We start from the raw sequence: 18,274 nt of genomic DNA, 5'->3' as shown, positions 1-18,274 counted from the left end.
GTTGACAGATGAGCATATTTTTTTCTCGCTTGCCTCTTTAGGAAAAATTAAAAAAAATAACAAAACAAAATTTCCCTCACACCCGAGCAAACATTTCCTGGGAGTGATTGTTCAATGTGAAATCTGCGACAACAGAGCATCGCAGAGCGCGGGACGGCAGACCTACAGCATATACCAGGGCATGCCCATATAAGGAAGTATGGGTTGTGTTGATGTCGGTGGAACTAGGTGTTAAAAAAAAAAACACAGCTTGCAGAGCCATCCAAAACTGCTTTCAGGGCTTACTTCCAAATGTCATTTAACAGGAGACTACAACATTGTAACATTTATAGGTCCCCTTTAAATTGTATTTATTATGGTCATAAATTTGACTTGTTGAAACCTGTAGCATTTATAAGCTGCATAGAAGTTACCCAGCATACCTTGCGGGTTACACATGCTTGTATTGTTATGCATGTTTATTAGTGTTTATTTTGAAACATGACGCAGTTACGTTGTGTGTTCCTCTGGTGGCACCGTGAGTGAGGGTATACATGTCAAGCTTATATACAGCATAGCCCAGGCTTGATTAGCAAAATCAAAAATATCTTTATGGATAGTCTCAATTATTGAATTATTGTTCGCCATTCGCAGGTGGTCCCGGAAGGTAACCCTCATGAAAAGTGGGGATTTGTTGTACTTTATTTCCTTGTCAGCATTGAAGTTCCGTGTGCACATTCTGTGTCGGTGTCCAAACGTCGCGGCCATCTAACATTGTCTCCTGTCTCCCAAATAAGAGTGAAGTCACCCTGCTGAGAAACGAAGTGGCTCAGCTGAAGCAGCTCCTGTTGGCTCATAAAGATTGTCCCGTAACCGCCATGCAGAAGAAGTCCGGCCATCAGAGTGAGTAATGCGCTATTATTCTCAGGCCCGGGCTTTTCTGGACACCTCCGAAATGAGCTCCAGCTAAGCATAACCAGCAACAGGAAGTGATATTGATGCATTACACTGCCACCACCATTTTCTCTAAACTTTGCAAAAGTTGACACCCTAAAGGACGGCTGTACTTTGAGACAAAGCCTTTCTTGCTACAATAGTGGAATCCATCCATGGGACCTCAGGTGCTGGATGGATGCAATTTGTTAGCCTCGACCAAATTGTAAATAAAGTCATTCTATTATAAGTAGGGATGTCTGATATTGGCATAAAAATGAGGTATAGGTTCATATCGGTGTCAATTTTTCTGCCGATAATTATATCAGAGCCAGTGTAGACATGCTCCACACAGCAACAAGCTTGCAAGCTTGAATTATTTCCAGGTTTCGCCTTCAGACTAAATATGCGCTTTGCAATGAGTGTAAAGTAACATAAGGTGTCTTTCTGTAATACTTGAATATAATATCAAATGTCAGGAAGAATCACTCAGTCACATGCAGCTAGCATGCCTGCATCAATATAATAATAATAATAATTTCATTTATTGTATTAGTCCAGAGTTTCATACTTTGCACTTTGTTCCTATGTGGGTGTTTGTGCCACATAGGAATGTGCAGCTTTCCCATCTGTATCGATGCCAGCGTTATTTCATTGGATTCTTATTTGTCAATTTATTAAGACTAGCCTGTCTCACTTGTTGATAGTAGGAGAATATGTTATTTTAGTGGACTATTGCACATGATTTTAACTAAATGTTAAATATAAATATGGATCTTTTTCTGTAACTTCCATTGCACATTGCAGCACCTGTCTGATGTTGCGTATATCGGTAAGAAAGCCAGTTTGGAGCATCTCTAATTAAAAGAAAGTCATTTTAGTTTATTTTAGTTTTATTGTATTTTTTTACGTGTGGGCCATAAAGTGAAAAATGAAAGAATGCAAGAACCACTTTGATATTTCGTAAAGCTAAGATAAGCTAAGTTGTATATATCTGCATCTCAAACTTTTTTCATGAATAATCTTTGTAAATCTTTGTATGCTGGAGCCTATCCCACCTGACTTTGGCCGAGAGGTTAATCGCAGAGCACATGTTGACAAACCATCATTCATTTATACATTTTCTTCTCATAATATGATGACTTTATTCCCATAATATTTTGACTTTATTCCAATAATATTATAACTTTTTACTCTATCTAATTTTTCAAAAATTACATGACTTAATTTTTTTTCATATTAGGACTTGAAAAAAAAAAAAAACAATTCTTAATATTTGAACTCTGTTACTCTGTACTCTGTACTTTTTCCTCCTAATTTTATTCAGTTATTCTTCTAAAATTAGGACCTTTTCTCATTAGATTACAACTTTTTCCTCTTAATATTTTCACAGACAAAACCCACAATGTCGACGAAACGTTATGCACCCAAAAGGCAGAGGAATCCAGCCATCACACAAAAAGCGAGGCAGAAGTTCCGCAGCTGTAGGGCGTTGTTACGGAGTAAATGAATCTGTGGTTCATGGAGGACGACAAGGAGGAGTAAAATATTGGGTCAGGAGCAATACGTTTTAACAAGGATACAAAAACGCTACAGCCAAGACGACGAGGCATGGTCAGGGGAGTGAAAGAAGCACGAGTCACTTTTACAGCCATAGAACATATGTACGGTAATAATGGTTGGCTAATTCACGGATTTCACTTACTGTGGGCTATTTTGGGAACCTATCCCCCACGAAAAACAAGGGAACACTGTGTTCCCAAATGAATATAGCAGGCAGTACATACTGCAAAGACAGTAACTGCTGGTCTTAAATTGTACTTTCTTGCCTGGCTTCGAGAGATTTGATGGATTTGCTCATAAGAACTCCTTCTAAGGTGTCCTCTGTACTTAATTATGCATCACACTGCAGCTAACTGGGCTAGCTCTCCCAGCTGGAGAGCGTGGTTGGAGTAAAAAAAACAAAAAAAACATGAAATAATCTCTTTGACTGATCCAGTAAAAGCGCATCATGGCTGTCTCGGGCTCCTCTGCGCTCCAGACCTGACAGAGCTTCCTCCTCCATGTTGCTGCCCATGGGTAGGAAATGACTCAAGACTGTCCTTCCGGTTAGGCCAACTTTTGTTGGCACACGGAGCCGGCCATCTGCCTACCGCAAAGCCGTGAGAGAGCAGGTCCAGGCTTCGCTGAGAGCCGTGATGTCGCAAGTATGCTCACCTAAGTGCAGGTCAAATGAGACGTAGCGACACAGTCCAAGTCACGACGATGCTCTCAAGCAGCGTGAGCATCCATTGTGCTCCTTATTCCTGCACAAAATGGAGAGCAGAGGCTCCTTTTTTCCCTCCTCCCCATCAGCAGCCAATTAATTCAACGCAAGTGCCGAACAGCTGGTGGCATTTTGACTCCAAGTCTTCCCTACTCTCTAGTGTGAGCATCATTAAAATCAGGTGCTGTAATCATCTGTCGCTGCAGTCGTTGGCAAGGTAACCAAAAACAAATGGGACGGAGGGCGGGCGAGGGATCCCACCCCCGCACGGCTCGAATTCTAATGCACCTCATGATGTAGATTTAAATCAACATCGGGAGCTTCATTTAAAGGAAGGCGTGCCGAGACGTAGCCTAACGAGGACGAACGTGCAGATAGCACTTTGGCATCTGGTTGCGTTAAAGACCTTCTCCTCCACGCAGTCGCCGCCGCCGTCAAGGACGAGAGCTGCGAGGAGATGTCCGTCCCCAGCAGCCCCCAGAGTGAGGCCATCCAGCACAGCTCCATCAGCACCTCCAACGGGGTCAGCTCTTCTTCTTCCTCGGCCCCGGCCGGTGCCGCCCCGGCCAACCAGAGCACAGACGAGATGAGCCAGCCACCCAGCGGCACCACCCAGTCTCTGCCTTCAGGGAGTTGATCATCCCAAAAGAGGAGTTGAGTGCTCTTTAGTGTCGCACACGCACACACACAGGAAAGGGATTGTCCTCTTCCCTCACTTTGGACCATGATCTGTTTAATTTATTCTTCTTGCACTTTTATTTATGTTTGGTCCGTGTTTTGCCTTGAACCGATGAAGGAATACGCACTTTTCTTATTTATTCATCCTAATAGGCTTTCTTCATTTAAAGGCTGAAAGGGATGGGATGGACATAATTGATAGTGTAGTTCATAAATCATGTGGAATTGATCGTTGTTAAATCATGGCTCAAAAGCCATTGAGGCAAAATGGAGTGCAATGGTTTGCTGCAACCAGCAGAGGCGCTGCTGAGTCAGTCTGAGCTAGTTGAGGAATACAGTAGGGTACAGTACGTTTCAGCTGCCCAGAAAAAATGTCTATTTTTGACACACGGCTCGCTCCTCCCCCTCCAAACCTCCCTGCTAGCTTGACGTTGACGTTCTTCTCGGGTTTTGCATGAACATTTGCAATAAAGGTTATTATTCGATAAGATTCTGATCCAGAACCCTCACCTTGCCTCTTCAAATGCCTTTGTTCATCCAGTTTTAAATCCTAAATATGCCTAACACACTCATTAAAGACATTTCAAGTATAAAATGTGTAGCTACTCACCACTAATCGATGATAATGTAAGATGATGGATGAACACATGGAATGGGAGCCACGACGTAGGCTTTAGCCTGGTCGTCAGGCTAGCACTAGAGGCGTTAACGATGTGCCATCATATATTAACTCGTGTCCACCTCGCTGCAAGTTTTGAGGCTAGACTGACTGTTCTAGCTGGTGCTTCATAGCCACACACACACACACACACACACACACACACACACACACACACTACAAATGGTGCATTGAAGGACTGCCAAACAAAGTACGAAATCGTGACGCAAAAACTTTATCAGTGACTTATAAAGCCGACTGTCAAAGCTCATAATGCTAACGTAGCCAAACAAAGTTGTGTCTCCCACAGCACACAGCTACGGTGCATTCAAGGACTGCCAAACAAAGTACAAACTCTGAGCGCTTTGACAGAAAAACATTATCAGTGACTTATGAACTTGTGTTCACTATGCTGATTGTCCAGGCTAGTGCCAATGTAGCCAAAGTAACTTTTGCATCTCACAGCACACAGCTACGATGCGTTCAAGGACAACTGAACAAAGTGCAACGTTTTAACGATTGACGAAAAAACATGATGAGTGAAGACGTTAACGTGTAAAAATTGTTGGCTTTTTTTGAACAGCGGTACATGTATGCAGTACATTTGACCTGCATGATCACACATTTATAAATTACTAATGTGGATGAGATGTGTTTTCTGCGGGAAAAAAATGGCCTATTTTGGAGAATAAAATAAACATTTTTTGACCAAAACTTGACAAATGTGCAGGGGGTTCACTGTATTGGAACAACATCAGCTACAGCACAACTGGGTAATAATATTTAATACATTATTTATTAATCTGCCATTAAGGTTCCTTATAGTTTAAGTACAGTTTAAAATTTGCATTTAAGACATTTTAAAATTAAAATGATTGGATTTTAGACTTTTTTAAGACCCCGTGGATACCCTGTGCGAGTATTCTTTAACATGTAGGCTTTTATTTTGATGCTCAACGTTACATACTACGATGACATTATGTAAATCACCACGACATACTTAAAAATCAGGGGTGTCCAAACCTTTTCCACCGAGGGCCGTATACAGAACAATGAAAGAATGCGGGGAAACACTGATATTTCTATAAATACTGTATATATTTTTGTATTCTATAAAAAGGGCAAAAAAACGTATTTAAAGCCAAAGCGTTGTGTTATTAATTATTAGCAACAGGTACGGGTGTCACAAGATCTCATGTCACAAGATCGGCTTGGGACAGTCAGAAATAAATTGACCACACAATAAATGAAAATGAACTTGATCATTTTGCGTGCCTGTTTTTCTTGTCTCCCGCCTGCCTCCAAACAGGCAGGAAGAGAGTTCACTCTGGGCATTTGGTTTCAGTTCTGAGGCGCGTCTGTTCCATAGAACAACGGCATGAATGGAGTGAGCCCTTTTCTTAGTCATACAGTCTCTTTGTGTTGGTGGGTGGAGGCGGGGCTGCTACCATACACACACAGTGCAGGAGAGTGTAGCCTCGTGAGGAGCAATGCAAGGTAACGTAGTAAAAAATTTAATTAGTCGATGATTGTCATATATTTTAAAAGTAAGTTAAAATTGCACATTTTTGCTCTTTTTTTTTTTTGCTGTGGTTTGTGTTTAATTTTATTTCTACAACATGCAGTGGGCCAATAATAAACGAGCCGCAGGCCGCAGTTGGGACACCCCTGGCTTAGTCCAATGCCCATCCCGATCCAGAATTTTGAATTGTTACCAAAGTGTGTTTGTTTTCTCGACATGAAGCACGATGTAAGCAATCCTAATTTTTTTCCTCCTTTTGGATTAATCATTCGCTTTCGGTGTTTTTGCGCATTTTGATAGATGACAGGTGTACCTTTTTTTTTTTTTTTTTTTTTTTTCTTAATAGGAGTCCAGATTTCCACACGGGAAGTCGTGGCAGCCTTTTTGTCACGTGACCCAGCTGTAAATGTCAGATTTTCCATTGGACTACTCTGTATGATTTATAAATGTCGATGGCGGCGTGAGTTGTCGTTGCATTGTGCAGTTTGAATGTGAAGACACGGCGTCTGCCTGTGAAAGTAGTGAGGCTGTGTCGAAGTGTGCGTTCTTTCATCAACATTCCGTCCGTCGCGCTCGATTGTTCCCGAATCAGTGATTGTAGGCTTTCGTCGTCCTCATTCAACGCCATTCATGTTTTTGTATACAAGGTTAGCTGACGTTTTCTCAGACTAGCACTGTGATGAGGGCGAATATGTCGCTTTGCAGAGCTTTTGCTGTGGAAAGGACTGTAAATAGCTTCATTCAGCACACGCGATGCTCTTCTCATTGATAGGTTACTTTGGAAATCAACAATGCATCGTACCGTACGTTCTTCATGTTGTACTTCATTTTTCATAGGATCCTTTGTTTAGGTGAGCTCTTTTAACCATTCAAATCAATAAGTAAGCAACTTACTACTGTGTAGTCATCCGAGATACTATTGTTTGAAAATGTCGATGTGCATGAGGTAATGATTCTCTGCGAGAATTTCACTTAAATCATTTTTCAATAATGTCTCAGTCAGATAAATATCACCAAACTAGATTTGGAGTTTTAGTGAAGTGGGTGTGATATCGTGTTGAATGTGTATTTGTGACTTGTGGAATTTCAATTGATAAGTTGTGGTAATAAAACTTTTAATAGCTCTTTAAGTGTCATCTCTCTGCTGCTTTTTATTGTTCACCAGAATGAAAGAACGTCTAAGACTGTTTTATTATTATCTATTCATAGTTTTTATTTATTCTATTTAGTGATATTCTATTATTATTTGTATTGTATTCTTTATATCTTTATTATGTAATTTTTTAGGATTATTTTATTGTCATTTTTGTTAGTGGATTGTCATTTCTATTGCAATCGTAACTGAATATAGTATGCATTGATATTATTTTATTATTTGTTATTTTTCATCATTATTTTATTTTCATTTTCCTTATTGGGATTGTCATTTTATTTAATGAAATCATTATGAAATATAATACTGATATTTTATGATATAATTATTCTTATTTTATTATTTTTAGATTATTTTATTGTAATATTTCTTATTGGGATTGCAATGTTTTCATTGAAATCATCACTAAATATAGTATTGATTGATATGATATTTTATTATGATGGGTTTTTAAAATTCTATTTTGGTTTCATTTTCGTTATCGGGATTGTAATTTTTAGATCATTAAATATAATATCGATTGATATGACTTTATTATGTTATTTATTATTATTATTATTATATTTAATTTTCCTGTCTGGATTTGTCATTTTATTTATTGACATAATCACTAAATATAATATTTTATATTATATTATTTTTTTCATTACACTATTATTCTTTTGTTATGTTATATATTTTTGTATTATTTTATTTTCATTTTCCTCATTGGGATTGTCATTTTATTGATTTAAATCATCACTAAATTCATATTTATTGACATTCAATTACTTTTTTTTATTATTTTATTGTTATATTATTGTCATTTTCCTTCCTGGGATTGTCATTTTTATTGTTATTATCTGTAAATATCAACACAATGGAACAGTAAGTGCTTTGTGTTAATTTTCTGTGAACGTAAGACACAAAATCTCCCTAAATATTAGTGTACAGTATGTTGTTACACAATAATATAGGTGACACGAGAGTCTCGTTCATGTTTTGGTTGCTGTTTGTGTGGCCTGTAGTGCCATCTAGTGGTGACTTTGGAGTTGCTCATCTTGACAAATGTTTCCCATAGTGAGAAACGGAAGTCAATAATGTCGGAGATACTTAAGGAAATAAGGTGCAACATTTAGATACATGACGCGTTTTATTATCTGTCCAGTTGTAACAGCGCTGTTGTTTTAACAGCCCTTCCAAAGTTTTGTTGCAGAAGCTGTCAACCCTCCCGTTTTCCCCGAGAAACTCCCGTATTTTGTCTTTCTTTCCTGCCGCCCCTGTTTCCTGTACAATTCCCGACGTGGGAATGGAAATATATTTAGGAGAAAAGGACGAACCTCTTTCAATTCGAAGTTCAAATGATCGCTTAAAAAAAGACGCACTAACGTTAAATGTCCTGCAGGTGGCAGTGCATCCAAATATATTGGTGGGTGAAAGTCATTTAAGCTGTTGATGGAAACATGCATGGAATGTTTGGCGAGGGGGGGGTTCACCCTTTTAATAGCAGTCACTGTCAATGTGACCTTTCAAAGTAGAACGTTCATATCTCACTGGACACTTCATTAGGTACTCCAAACAGCATTTTTTTAAAGCAGGATTGTTGATTCGGTGCTTGTTTTTGACTGTTGCAGGTGTACCTAATGAAGTGTAGCTCAGTCAGCTTGAGCGCAACATGATCTCGTTCCTGCCACCGTGGGCTTCTTCCTAGCTTCATGACGTGAAACATGTGGTAAGGTGTTATTTAATGTTACCAGTGACTCATTTGTGGACACAACTGTGAGTGAATTCTCCCCAGCAACATGCGCACGCCTCTTTGACAGTGCATAAGTAGGCCATGCTTGATTAGCTACTGATCACACAGGGGAGAGTTGTAAACATTATTATCTAGGTCACAGCATTCACAAATAACATGTTTGGTGGTGGTGGGGGGGGGGGGTCCTTGCTCTATAATACACAAAGCCACAGTGACTACCTTAAGTCACGCAATGTAATGTCATTTATATGAAATACCAGCAAATACTGCCTTCAAGTTGACCACACTGTTGCTTTTTTCTGTTTGAACTATTAACATGACAAGTGTCTTATGAGATATACTAAGTATTAATAGAAGAAACTCAAGTTTTACATTTATTTTTATGATCAATATATGTATGTTATATAGTTTATCTATTACATTTATTTCATGTAATTATTACATTTAAATGAATTAATATTAATAAAAAAGTAAAAATACATTTATTAACAATAATTTACTATTGATAAATTCATGATAATAATTGTTAATGAATACATTATTATTGTGCGTTATTATTTATTTGAGATTAATCTTTTATTGATCATTTGTTATGTATTTATATTTTATATTAAGAATTGGTACGATTTATCTTAATGATGAATCATAGCAATTGTTAGTTTGATAATTTTTTTTATGATATATGTATTTATTTTCTACATCTTATTTATTTATTTAAATAAATTGAATGATTACATTTAAACCAATTACATTATATTAATAATTTATCATAGTTATTTTATTATTAATTAGATACTGAATAATTTTGACTTAAATTTACGATGATTCATACCAATTTTGAGTTAAAGTGAAATTTAATTTGTTGAGTTGGTATCTTTTAGACGGGAATGATACAAAAAATGTAGCAAAAGAATGCGGAATGAGATATTAAAGGCAAAACATGCTATTTACAGTAATATCCCCGCTTATGGGGGGGTTACGCAATTACACGAGTAATTGATACGCCCATAAAAATGTCTCTTTTTACCACACGGCTCATCTTCCCTCCCATGCAATTGGCTGATGACCGGTCCAGGATGTACCCTGCCTCTCGCACGAAGTCAGCTGGGATAGGCTCCAGCATACCATCGCCACGCTAGTGAGGATAAGCGGCACAGAAGACGGGCTCATCTTTCTCCCCTCCAAACCTTCCTGCTAGCTTAACATTGATGTTCTCCAATTTTGGATCAACATTTGCAATAAAAGTTTTGCAACAATGGGGCATTCAAAGGATGCAGAAAAGAGTGAGAAATTTCAACGCATGACGAAAAATACAATGACTCAGTGAGGCAAAAAGACAGAACCATGTACAAATTGTTGGGTTTTTTGAATAGTGGCACATGTATGCTGCATTATCACGTATAGTATAAATTATTACCGACTTATGGTGAATGACGTGGGACAAATTAACTCTTTTTGGAGAGAAAAAAAATGACTGAATTACATTTTACACAAATTCTTTGCACTTCTAGCACTTTGGTATTCTCATTTTTTATTTTGTAAAACATTGTTATATATATTTAAAGGCAAGGCTTTGTGTTTTTATTCGTTATTAGTATCAACATGTCAGATTTTTCCAGCCACCAAATTAATGTCACTTGAACTCAACATTGGCTATGATATTTCATCAAATTTGTCATTTCGGAGTACCGCATTTTCCCGACTACCGGACTATAAGTCACACCTTTTTCATGGTTTGGCTGGTCCTGCGACTTGTACTCCGGAGCGACTCTTATATGTGTTTTTTACCACACTGACAGCCGCGAGAGGGCGCTATAGGCTTGTGTGCCAGTGTTATATAGTGTATGTGTCATGTTGTTACACTTCAATGCCCCTAGATGGCACTAATGTGTTTGGTGGAGTACATCTGTTGTATGAAGGAGCTGTCTATGCCAGTGGTCCCCAACCCCCGGGCCGTGGGTCATTTGGTACCGGGCCGCACAGAAAGAAAAAATCCTTTCCATTATATTTTATTTTGAAAAGTGGCCGGATTCTCTCTGTTACATCCGTCTCACTTGACGCATGTCCATTGTGCGTGTGCTAACTTTCTCTCATGCCGCACAGATAGACTACTACTGTATTTTTACCATTTTTCTTTCACCTCATATTTGGTCTCAAATGCTGATACTATGTGGGAATGCATAAAGGTAAGTTTTGATGACTTATTGAGCGCTAATGCGAACATTTGTCTCAAGTTAATTCATGCTAGCGCACTGCCTTTTCCCACACACGTCAAACAGCGATGTAATCATCTTTCTGGAAAAACTTGGCTGGAACTTGAACTGGTGGATGGTGGGTCAGCATTCATTTTGTGCTTTTAATTTGATGTTATTCATGTCTTAGTTTTACACAATACATAATAAGATAAATTAGATTGCTATAATGTATGAACTCTCTGATTGGTCTCTGATTTTGTAAAATAGATTTCCCCCCCCAAAAAATGCGACTTATATATGTTTTTCTCTTTTGGCTAGTGCGATTTATACTCCGGGGCGGCCTGTAGTCTGTCTTATAGTTGTTTTTTTAATAAATAGGGCTGTCAAACTTGCATCAGATTAATCACAGTTTTAAAATTAATCACCATCCACTACCTCTGTATGTCTGAAATATGCTAAAAAAAAAAAAATCATATATTTTTTTAAGAAAGATAAATGACAGGTCAGGATTACATATATTTGAATGTACTAACAGCTCCAAATTAACTTCATATTTAAATCAAGCTAAAAGATACCACACGTCTGAACATCACACTTCAACCCTGTTATTATGAGCACTGAGGGATTGCGTTCAAAGACACTGTGTCATGTTAAATTCAATTCAAATGTTTTCAGTGTAGATGTATTTTCTGGGATTTCCGAGTATACTTAAATACAGCAAATTGTACTTCTGCAATAAGAGTTACGTTAGTGAGCGATGAGAATGTCCCCTTATTGTTTTACTTTGTCATTCTGTTTGTTTACACCACACGCACATGCATAATAAAAAAAAGACGTCGTTTTGATGTTCAGAGTGTCTTTGAATGCACCTCGCGGTTGTCTCGTGACAATAAGGAAGTGTCGTTGTGAGTGGGATCTTCGTATACGGTGTTGGAATTACACTGCTGTCGATGTGTTCGGGTCAGAATAAAGTTCCAAAAGAGCATCAGGATGTGTGACTGTGTGGGGACACGACACTCTGCCTCCGTTTACCGTATGCTGCCGTTAACAAAAGAGCAGACTGATGCATGGATATGAAATATAATTTGGCAGGTATTTGACCCTCAGCGGTTTGCCTGTGTGGAGCAGCACTTTTAATTAAGGGGGGATTAAAGCCAAACCGCCTCATTGACAGGCGACATGTGTCACAAATACAAAATGAGCGACATTTTATCTCACTTCGAGGGCATTGGGGGTAAATGTAAAAAAAAAAAACGGCAGCGGTTGCTGAATAAAAGATGCTTCGGGCAACAATGAAGAGCTGCTGAGTGCGGCTTTTTATTCTTTCTTTTTTTTCGAGAAGATGCTTTAGCCCCTCAAATCCAGGGGGGACTGAGATGAAACAGCTTGATTTACATTGAATTCAGATTATGTAAATATGCTGCTTGTGTCCCAAAGCAAACACGAACAAGCCTGCCTGCAGCGCCCACTCAAGATGGCCTCCATTGTCATGGAAATGTTGTGGCAAAGAAGATTTCTTTCACACATCATGTGGTCATTCATTTATGCATTCATGAAGCGCTGATGAGAGATGACTCAAAGAACGATAAAAACATATTTGAGTTAGGACCGGATGGGACATGAGCATCGCCGTCATATAACACGGGTATCAGCAAGTACCCTGGTGGAGGCAAACCCCCGGCGGGCATGTGCACGTGTTCCACTCTGCCAATCCCTCCCTAGAGCATCGGCCTTTCAAGGAGGCTGCAGGAGGTCTCCTCCATTAGCAGTCCGCATTAGTATTCATGCCAGGCTGGTCCGGTCTAGTCGCGCTTGTGCTGCGTCGGCACATTGTCCTCCTCAAGTATTACTCTCACGTCTACCCTGATGATACCATGTTCACATTTATCCATGAAGTCTAGCATCACAACCCGCAATCTTTGACACACAAACATTTATGGGTGTCTAAAGAGCGGCCCGGGGGCCATTTGCAGCCCGCGGTGCATCCTAAAAATATAATTTAACAAGAAAACGAAAACACCAGCAAAAATGGAGAAGTCAGCAGTAATTTTTACAAGAATAAAGTCAAAATATTAAGCCATCTACATACCATACCACATACCATTCTTACTCACGGCCTTGAAAGAAAGAGCTAAAAAAAAAAAAAAGCAACATAACAGACAAGACACTACCAACGAATAATGCTGAATAATCAACAACTACGTGAGCCCTAAACGTGCAACTTAGCACCGACATAGAAGACGGACAGATCGATGGATGTCTGATATTGGCTTTGCTGAGCCTTACATCAACGTCGCCGCCATATTGGATGTGGCAAGGCTGCTGTAAGTGAATACAAATAAATGTACTTACTTTCAGAAAGAGGCTTTCTACAAAGAAATTCAAGTTAATGCCACACATTACACACATGCACCAATATACTTCTACTCTACTAAAAATAAAATCTTCCCAAAAATAACATATCAAGGCACAAGAAACACAAATGTATTCTTATATAAAATATGTAACACATGATTTATCTACTCAGAGATGGCTGGAGTAGCCAACAAAACAACAGTACTCATTTAAGAGTATTGCTACTTTACAACAGTTTACTCAAGAAAGAGATATGTGATGTTGTCGGGTGATATCGGAATTTGAGAGTTGGACAATATCGTTTTTTGGCAAAAAAGACAATGTCGGACATCCCTACTTAATTTTACAAGAATAATTTTGTAACATCAATAGGAAAAGTAATTTCATTTTAGTAGCACAAAGTTGAAATAAAGACAGACGGTGCGTTTTTGTTTTTTTTGGTGCTGTTATGAAAAACAAACAATAAAATTGTAATTTTTGGAAAGTTAGGTTGCCAAAAAAGTTACATGAATAAAGTATATTATAAAATATTATAAATAAGTAGATTCACAAGAAAGTTGAAATAGGTTTGAGAAAAAAACAATAGCAAAAAAAACAAACTAACTTTCCGATAATAAAGTCAAACTATTAAGAAAAAAAGTTGCAATTTTACAAGAATAAACTTGAGAAGTATATATACTAAAATAACATTGTTTAATTTTTATATATGTATATATATATATATATAAATCTGAAGAAAAAGTTAAAATTTTACAACAATAAACTTGAGAAAAGTATATACTAAAATAACATTGTTTAATTTTTATAGATGTGTGTATATCCATCCATTTATCCATCCATCCTTCTATGCCGCTTATCCTCACTAGGGTCCCGGTTATGCTGGAGCCTATCCCAGCTGACTTCAGGCGAGAGGCGGGGTACACCCTGGTTTTGGAATGTGGGAAGAAACAGGAGTACCCGGAGAAAACCGGGAGAACATGCAAACTCCACACAGAGATGCCCAACGGAGATTCGATATATATATACACTGTATATACTGTATATATTTATATATACAGTATATATAGGCATACAAATTTCATAGCATAAAAATGTAATATCGGTCAATATTGGTATCGGGATTTTTCCCTATAATGAAAGCCGATAATAAACATGCTGTATACTATATAAGGCCAATGAGCTCCGGTATTTTCCAGCATGCAAATGATGACCTCATCAAGCGTGTAAACAACCGCGCTAGTAGCAAGCTACAGTAGCTCACTCCTTCCGTCCCATCCATCCATTTTTTTATGCCGCTTATGCTCACTAGTAGGAATGTTACAATTTCCGGAAGTAAGGGACGGTAAAATATGACACTTGTGTGTGCGTGCTCAATTAGGAGAGTCCGTGGGGAGGTCCATCAAAACGCTGCTTTTTCATATGATATCGGGTGTATGGTCACTTGTATGTGTTTGTTTGGTAGATGACTTCTTCCTCTTCAATTGTGTATCGGATTTACACCGAGTGTTAGATGACCTGCACTCATACGACGGCTTCGAATCTTGAGTCCAACTTTAAGCCTTTCAAGCTTATGGATCAGAGCTTCAGGACAAGATGAAAGTTATGTAGTATATAAATTCACTGCCTTCTATATATATGTGTTATATATACTGTATGTATATATATAGAGAGAGAAAGAGAAATATTGCAGGAAACATTGTATTTTTTTAAATATATAAATAAAAAATAGAAATATATCAATGTCATGAGTAAGTAGAAAGATTTTTTTTTCTTAAGTCTGAATATTTTGAGAAACAAACAAAATAAAATTGTAATTTTCAGATTTAAAATTAGATTGGAGAAAAAGCTGTAATATTATGGGAATAAAGTTATGTTACAAGAAGTACATTTTCAAGAAGTTGAAATAGTTGGGGGTAAAACCCAGCAGAAATGAAAACAAAAAGCTGTATATTTACAAGCATAAAGTCAAAATATTAAACAAAAAAAAGTTGTATTCTAATGATAAAAGTCCCAATTTCATTAGCATAAACTCCTAATATTATGAGGAAAAAATAATGGACGGTAGTTGAAAAAGTAAAGAAAAATTATTTAATTAGGTTGGGAAAAAAGCTATAATATTATGGGAATAAAGTCAAAATATTACAAGAAGAAAATTTCCAGGAAGAACGTTTGGGGGAACATTTGGGGTAAAAAACCCAGCAGAAATGGAAAAAAAACAGCTGTAATTTTTCAAGAATAAAGTCAAGATATTAAAAGAAAAAAGTTGCATTCTTAACGAGAAAAGTCACCCATTTTACGAGAATAAACTCATAATATTATGAGAAAAAATAACTTAATTTCTTTGTAGCACAGAGTTGAAATAATAAAGAAAAAAGTTTGTTTTTTAAAAGTATTCTGAGGGAAAAAAATAATTTTTGGAAAATTAAGTTGGGGCACGGTTATAATATTATGGAAATACAGTCGTAATATTTGCATACAGTAGATTATTTCAAGAAGTAAGTTGAAATATTTTGAAAAAAAAACAATAAAAAAAACAACAGCAAAAATAACAATAAAAAACCCACAAAGAGCGTCCATACTAACAGGCTTTTTCACCTATATGACAGAGCTGAGATGGGTGTTGAACATTTGCACACCCCTGATTTAGATGGAAGCGGTCGGAATGGTCAAACGTCAGTATGGGACAGACTTTAGAGTTCCAGTGATTCTTTTCATGTCACTCGTGTCGCCACAAGCGCAGCCTGGGTGGCAGCTGAGGGAGGCAGTTTGACCTTGGACATCCGGCCACGATACAAATGGATTGTTAGGGAAATGTGCGAGGCTGTCAGGATGGATTGCACCCTGAGCTCTATCAACACTGATTTCACGAGCATATTCCTATTAAGCTTGGAATTAAAACACCTCATATACCATCACTTCCTCCGTGGTTTCATACTCAGCATATAAAATATAACGATGCTCTTTCAGACGCCGTAAAACATCCTTGCCGCGCTTGTGACATTGACTCGCGTTACAATGTCAACCAATGCCCCACCCCCCTGGTAGCACACACCCCCATGTCACCCCTCCTCCGCTTGTGCACCGATTGCTCCTGTATCTTATAAGCACAGTTGTGTTGATTTATTGGCTCTGCTAGCGTCTTGATCACCCTCATTAGCTCCTTCATTACACCCTCCATCATATTGAACGAGGACTTTTACTCTGCTGCTCGTCCACAAGCCCATCACAGCGAAGTGTTACAGCGTCTTTTTTTTATATACCGACCTGAAAGCATTCTGTTTTTGTTTGTACGAAGTTCTGCAGTCATAGTTAGTTCCTTGGGGAAAGGGCTGGCCCTCTACATTTTGGTTCGGACTGTCTGCTTGAGCTCCACACCGCCCTCAGCTCGTTTTCTCATCCAAGCTCGATTAATTAAATGTTTCTATAAAATGTCCCAGTGAAACTACACAAGGGCCGTCTTGATTATGAGTTTGATCCGGATCCATTAAGGACTACCGGGTCACTGCTTTAAAGAGGCATGTCTGCTTCCCAGGCTTGTGAAGTGCCTCTTAGTGGGGCGAGATGAGGTTGTGTTGCGTTTGACTAGACTCTCCTCTCTTGTGGCAGCTGGTGATAAAACAAGCGAGTGTAATGTGACAAGCACCTCATGTTTACAAGCCAGCTGTTTTGGGGGATATGAGTGTCAAAAATGACTTGATGCTATTCGTTTTTGACGGGGCTGAGAGCCACAAACTGAGCAGAAAATACATTGATCTGCTGAACAGGTGAGCTGGAGCCTAAGTCAGCTGACTTCTGGCTGGGGGGGTACACCCTGGACTGGTCACAAGTCAATCACATACTATACATGCTATATAAATAATAAAGACATTCACAACTGACCCAACTATGAGGCAGACATGCTAACAGCTACGTCATCGTCCAGACTGTAGAAATCATCCATACCACAAAACCTTCATAAACTTTGCAGGTTTTAAGAGCTTTTAAGTGCTCGATGAGGACTCGAATTTCACTGACTGATGGGCGCTTGGCTAAGACTGGAGTTTCACTGAGTCAAGGGGGCGCGACAAAGACTCGACAAAGTGAACGAGTCAATCACTCAGCCCGCGCGTTACACTGAGCAAAGGGTGCTCGACGAAGACTCAAGTTTCATTAACTCACAGGTTGAGACAGACTCGACTTTCACTGGCGGACAGGCCCCCCTGGCACTCGAGTTTCACTGACTCGCAGTTAGATGAAGCCTTGAGATTCACTGACTCACAGGTGCTCGATGAAGACTCGTGTTTCACTGACTCACGGGTGCTCAACAAAGGCTCGGGTTTCACTGACTCACAGGTTGATGAAGACTAGAGTTTCTCTAACTCGGGTTGAAGAAGACTCAAGTTTCACATACTCACGGGTAGACGAAGACTCAAATTTCACTTACTCATGGTGCTCGACGAGACTCTGAATTCACTGACTCACGGGTCGACAAAACTCAAGTTTCACTGACTCACTAGTACTTGACAAAGATTCAACTTTCACTGACTCGCGGGTAGACAAAGACTCAAATTTCACTTACTCATGGGTGCTCGACAAAGACTCGGAATTCACTGACTCACAGGTTGATGAAGACTCGACTCGACATTCTATGGACCTGGCTTGAGCTGGGGGCGGAACACGGGGCTGGCTATACCAGATGGCTTTTGACTGTGCACTGTAAATGCTAACATTCAAATTAATTAAATAAGATGAGTGAACCAAACTCAGTTTTCATCAACTTGTTATGAACACTCATTTTAAATAAGTAACTAGTAATTAGAG

At 38.6% G+C, this 18,274-nt stretch overlaps 1 protein-coding gene across 5 annotated transcripts in view; it reads left to right on the top strand.

Moving 5' to 3' along the window:
* Window positions 1-7,157, top strand: part of atf2 (activating transcription factor 2) — a 29,598-nt gene extending 22,441 nt beyond the window's left edge. For 4 of the 5 annotated variants that reach the window (XM_054786967.1, XM_054786964.1, XM_054786965.1 and 1 more), the window contains 2 exons: window positions 777-882; window positions 3,601-7,157. In XM_054786967.1, the coding sequence (XP_054642942.1) occupies window positions 777-882; window positions 3,601-3,815 (321 nt within the window). In that variant the 3' untranslated portion in view covers window positions 3,816-7,157. The other variant, XM_054786968.1, reaches the window with a different exon arrangement.
* The last annotated feature ends 11,117 nt before the right edge of the window (window positions 7,158-18,274 follow it).

The sequence above is a fragment of the Dunckerocampus dactyliophorus genome, chromosome 9, assembly GCF_027744805.1.
Source record: "Dunckerocampus dactyliophorus isolate RoL2022-P2 chromosome 9, RoL_Ddac_1.1, whole genome shotgun sequence".
NCBI lineage: Eukaryota > Metazoa > Chordata > Actinopteri > Syngnathiformes > Syngnathidae > Dunckerocampus > Dunckerocampus dactyliophorus.
The sequence above is the reverse complement of the archived record's forward strand: the minus strand, read 5'-3'. Positions and strand labels throughout refer to the sequence as shown.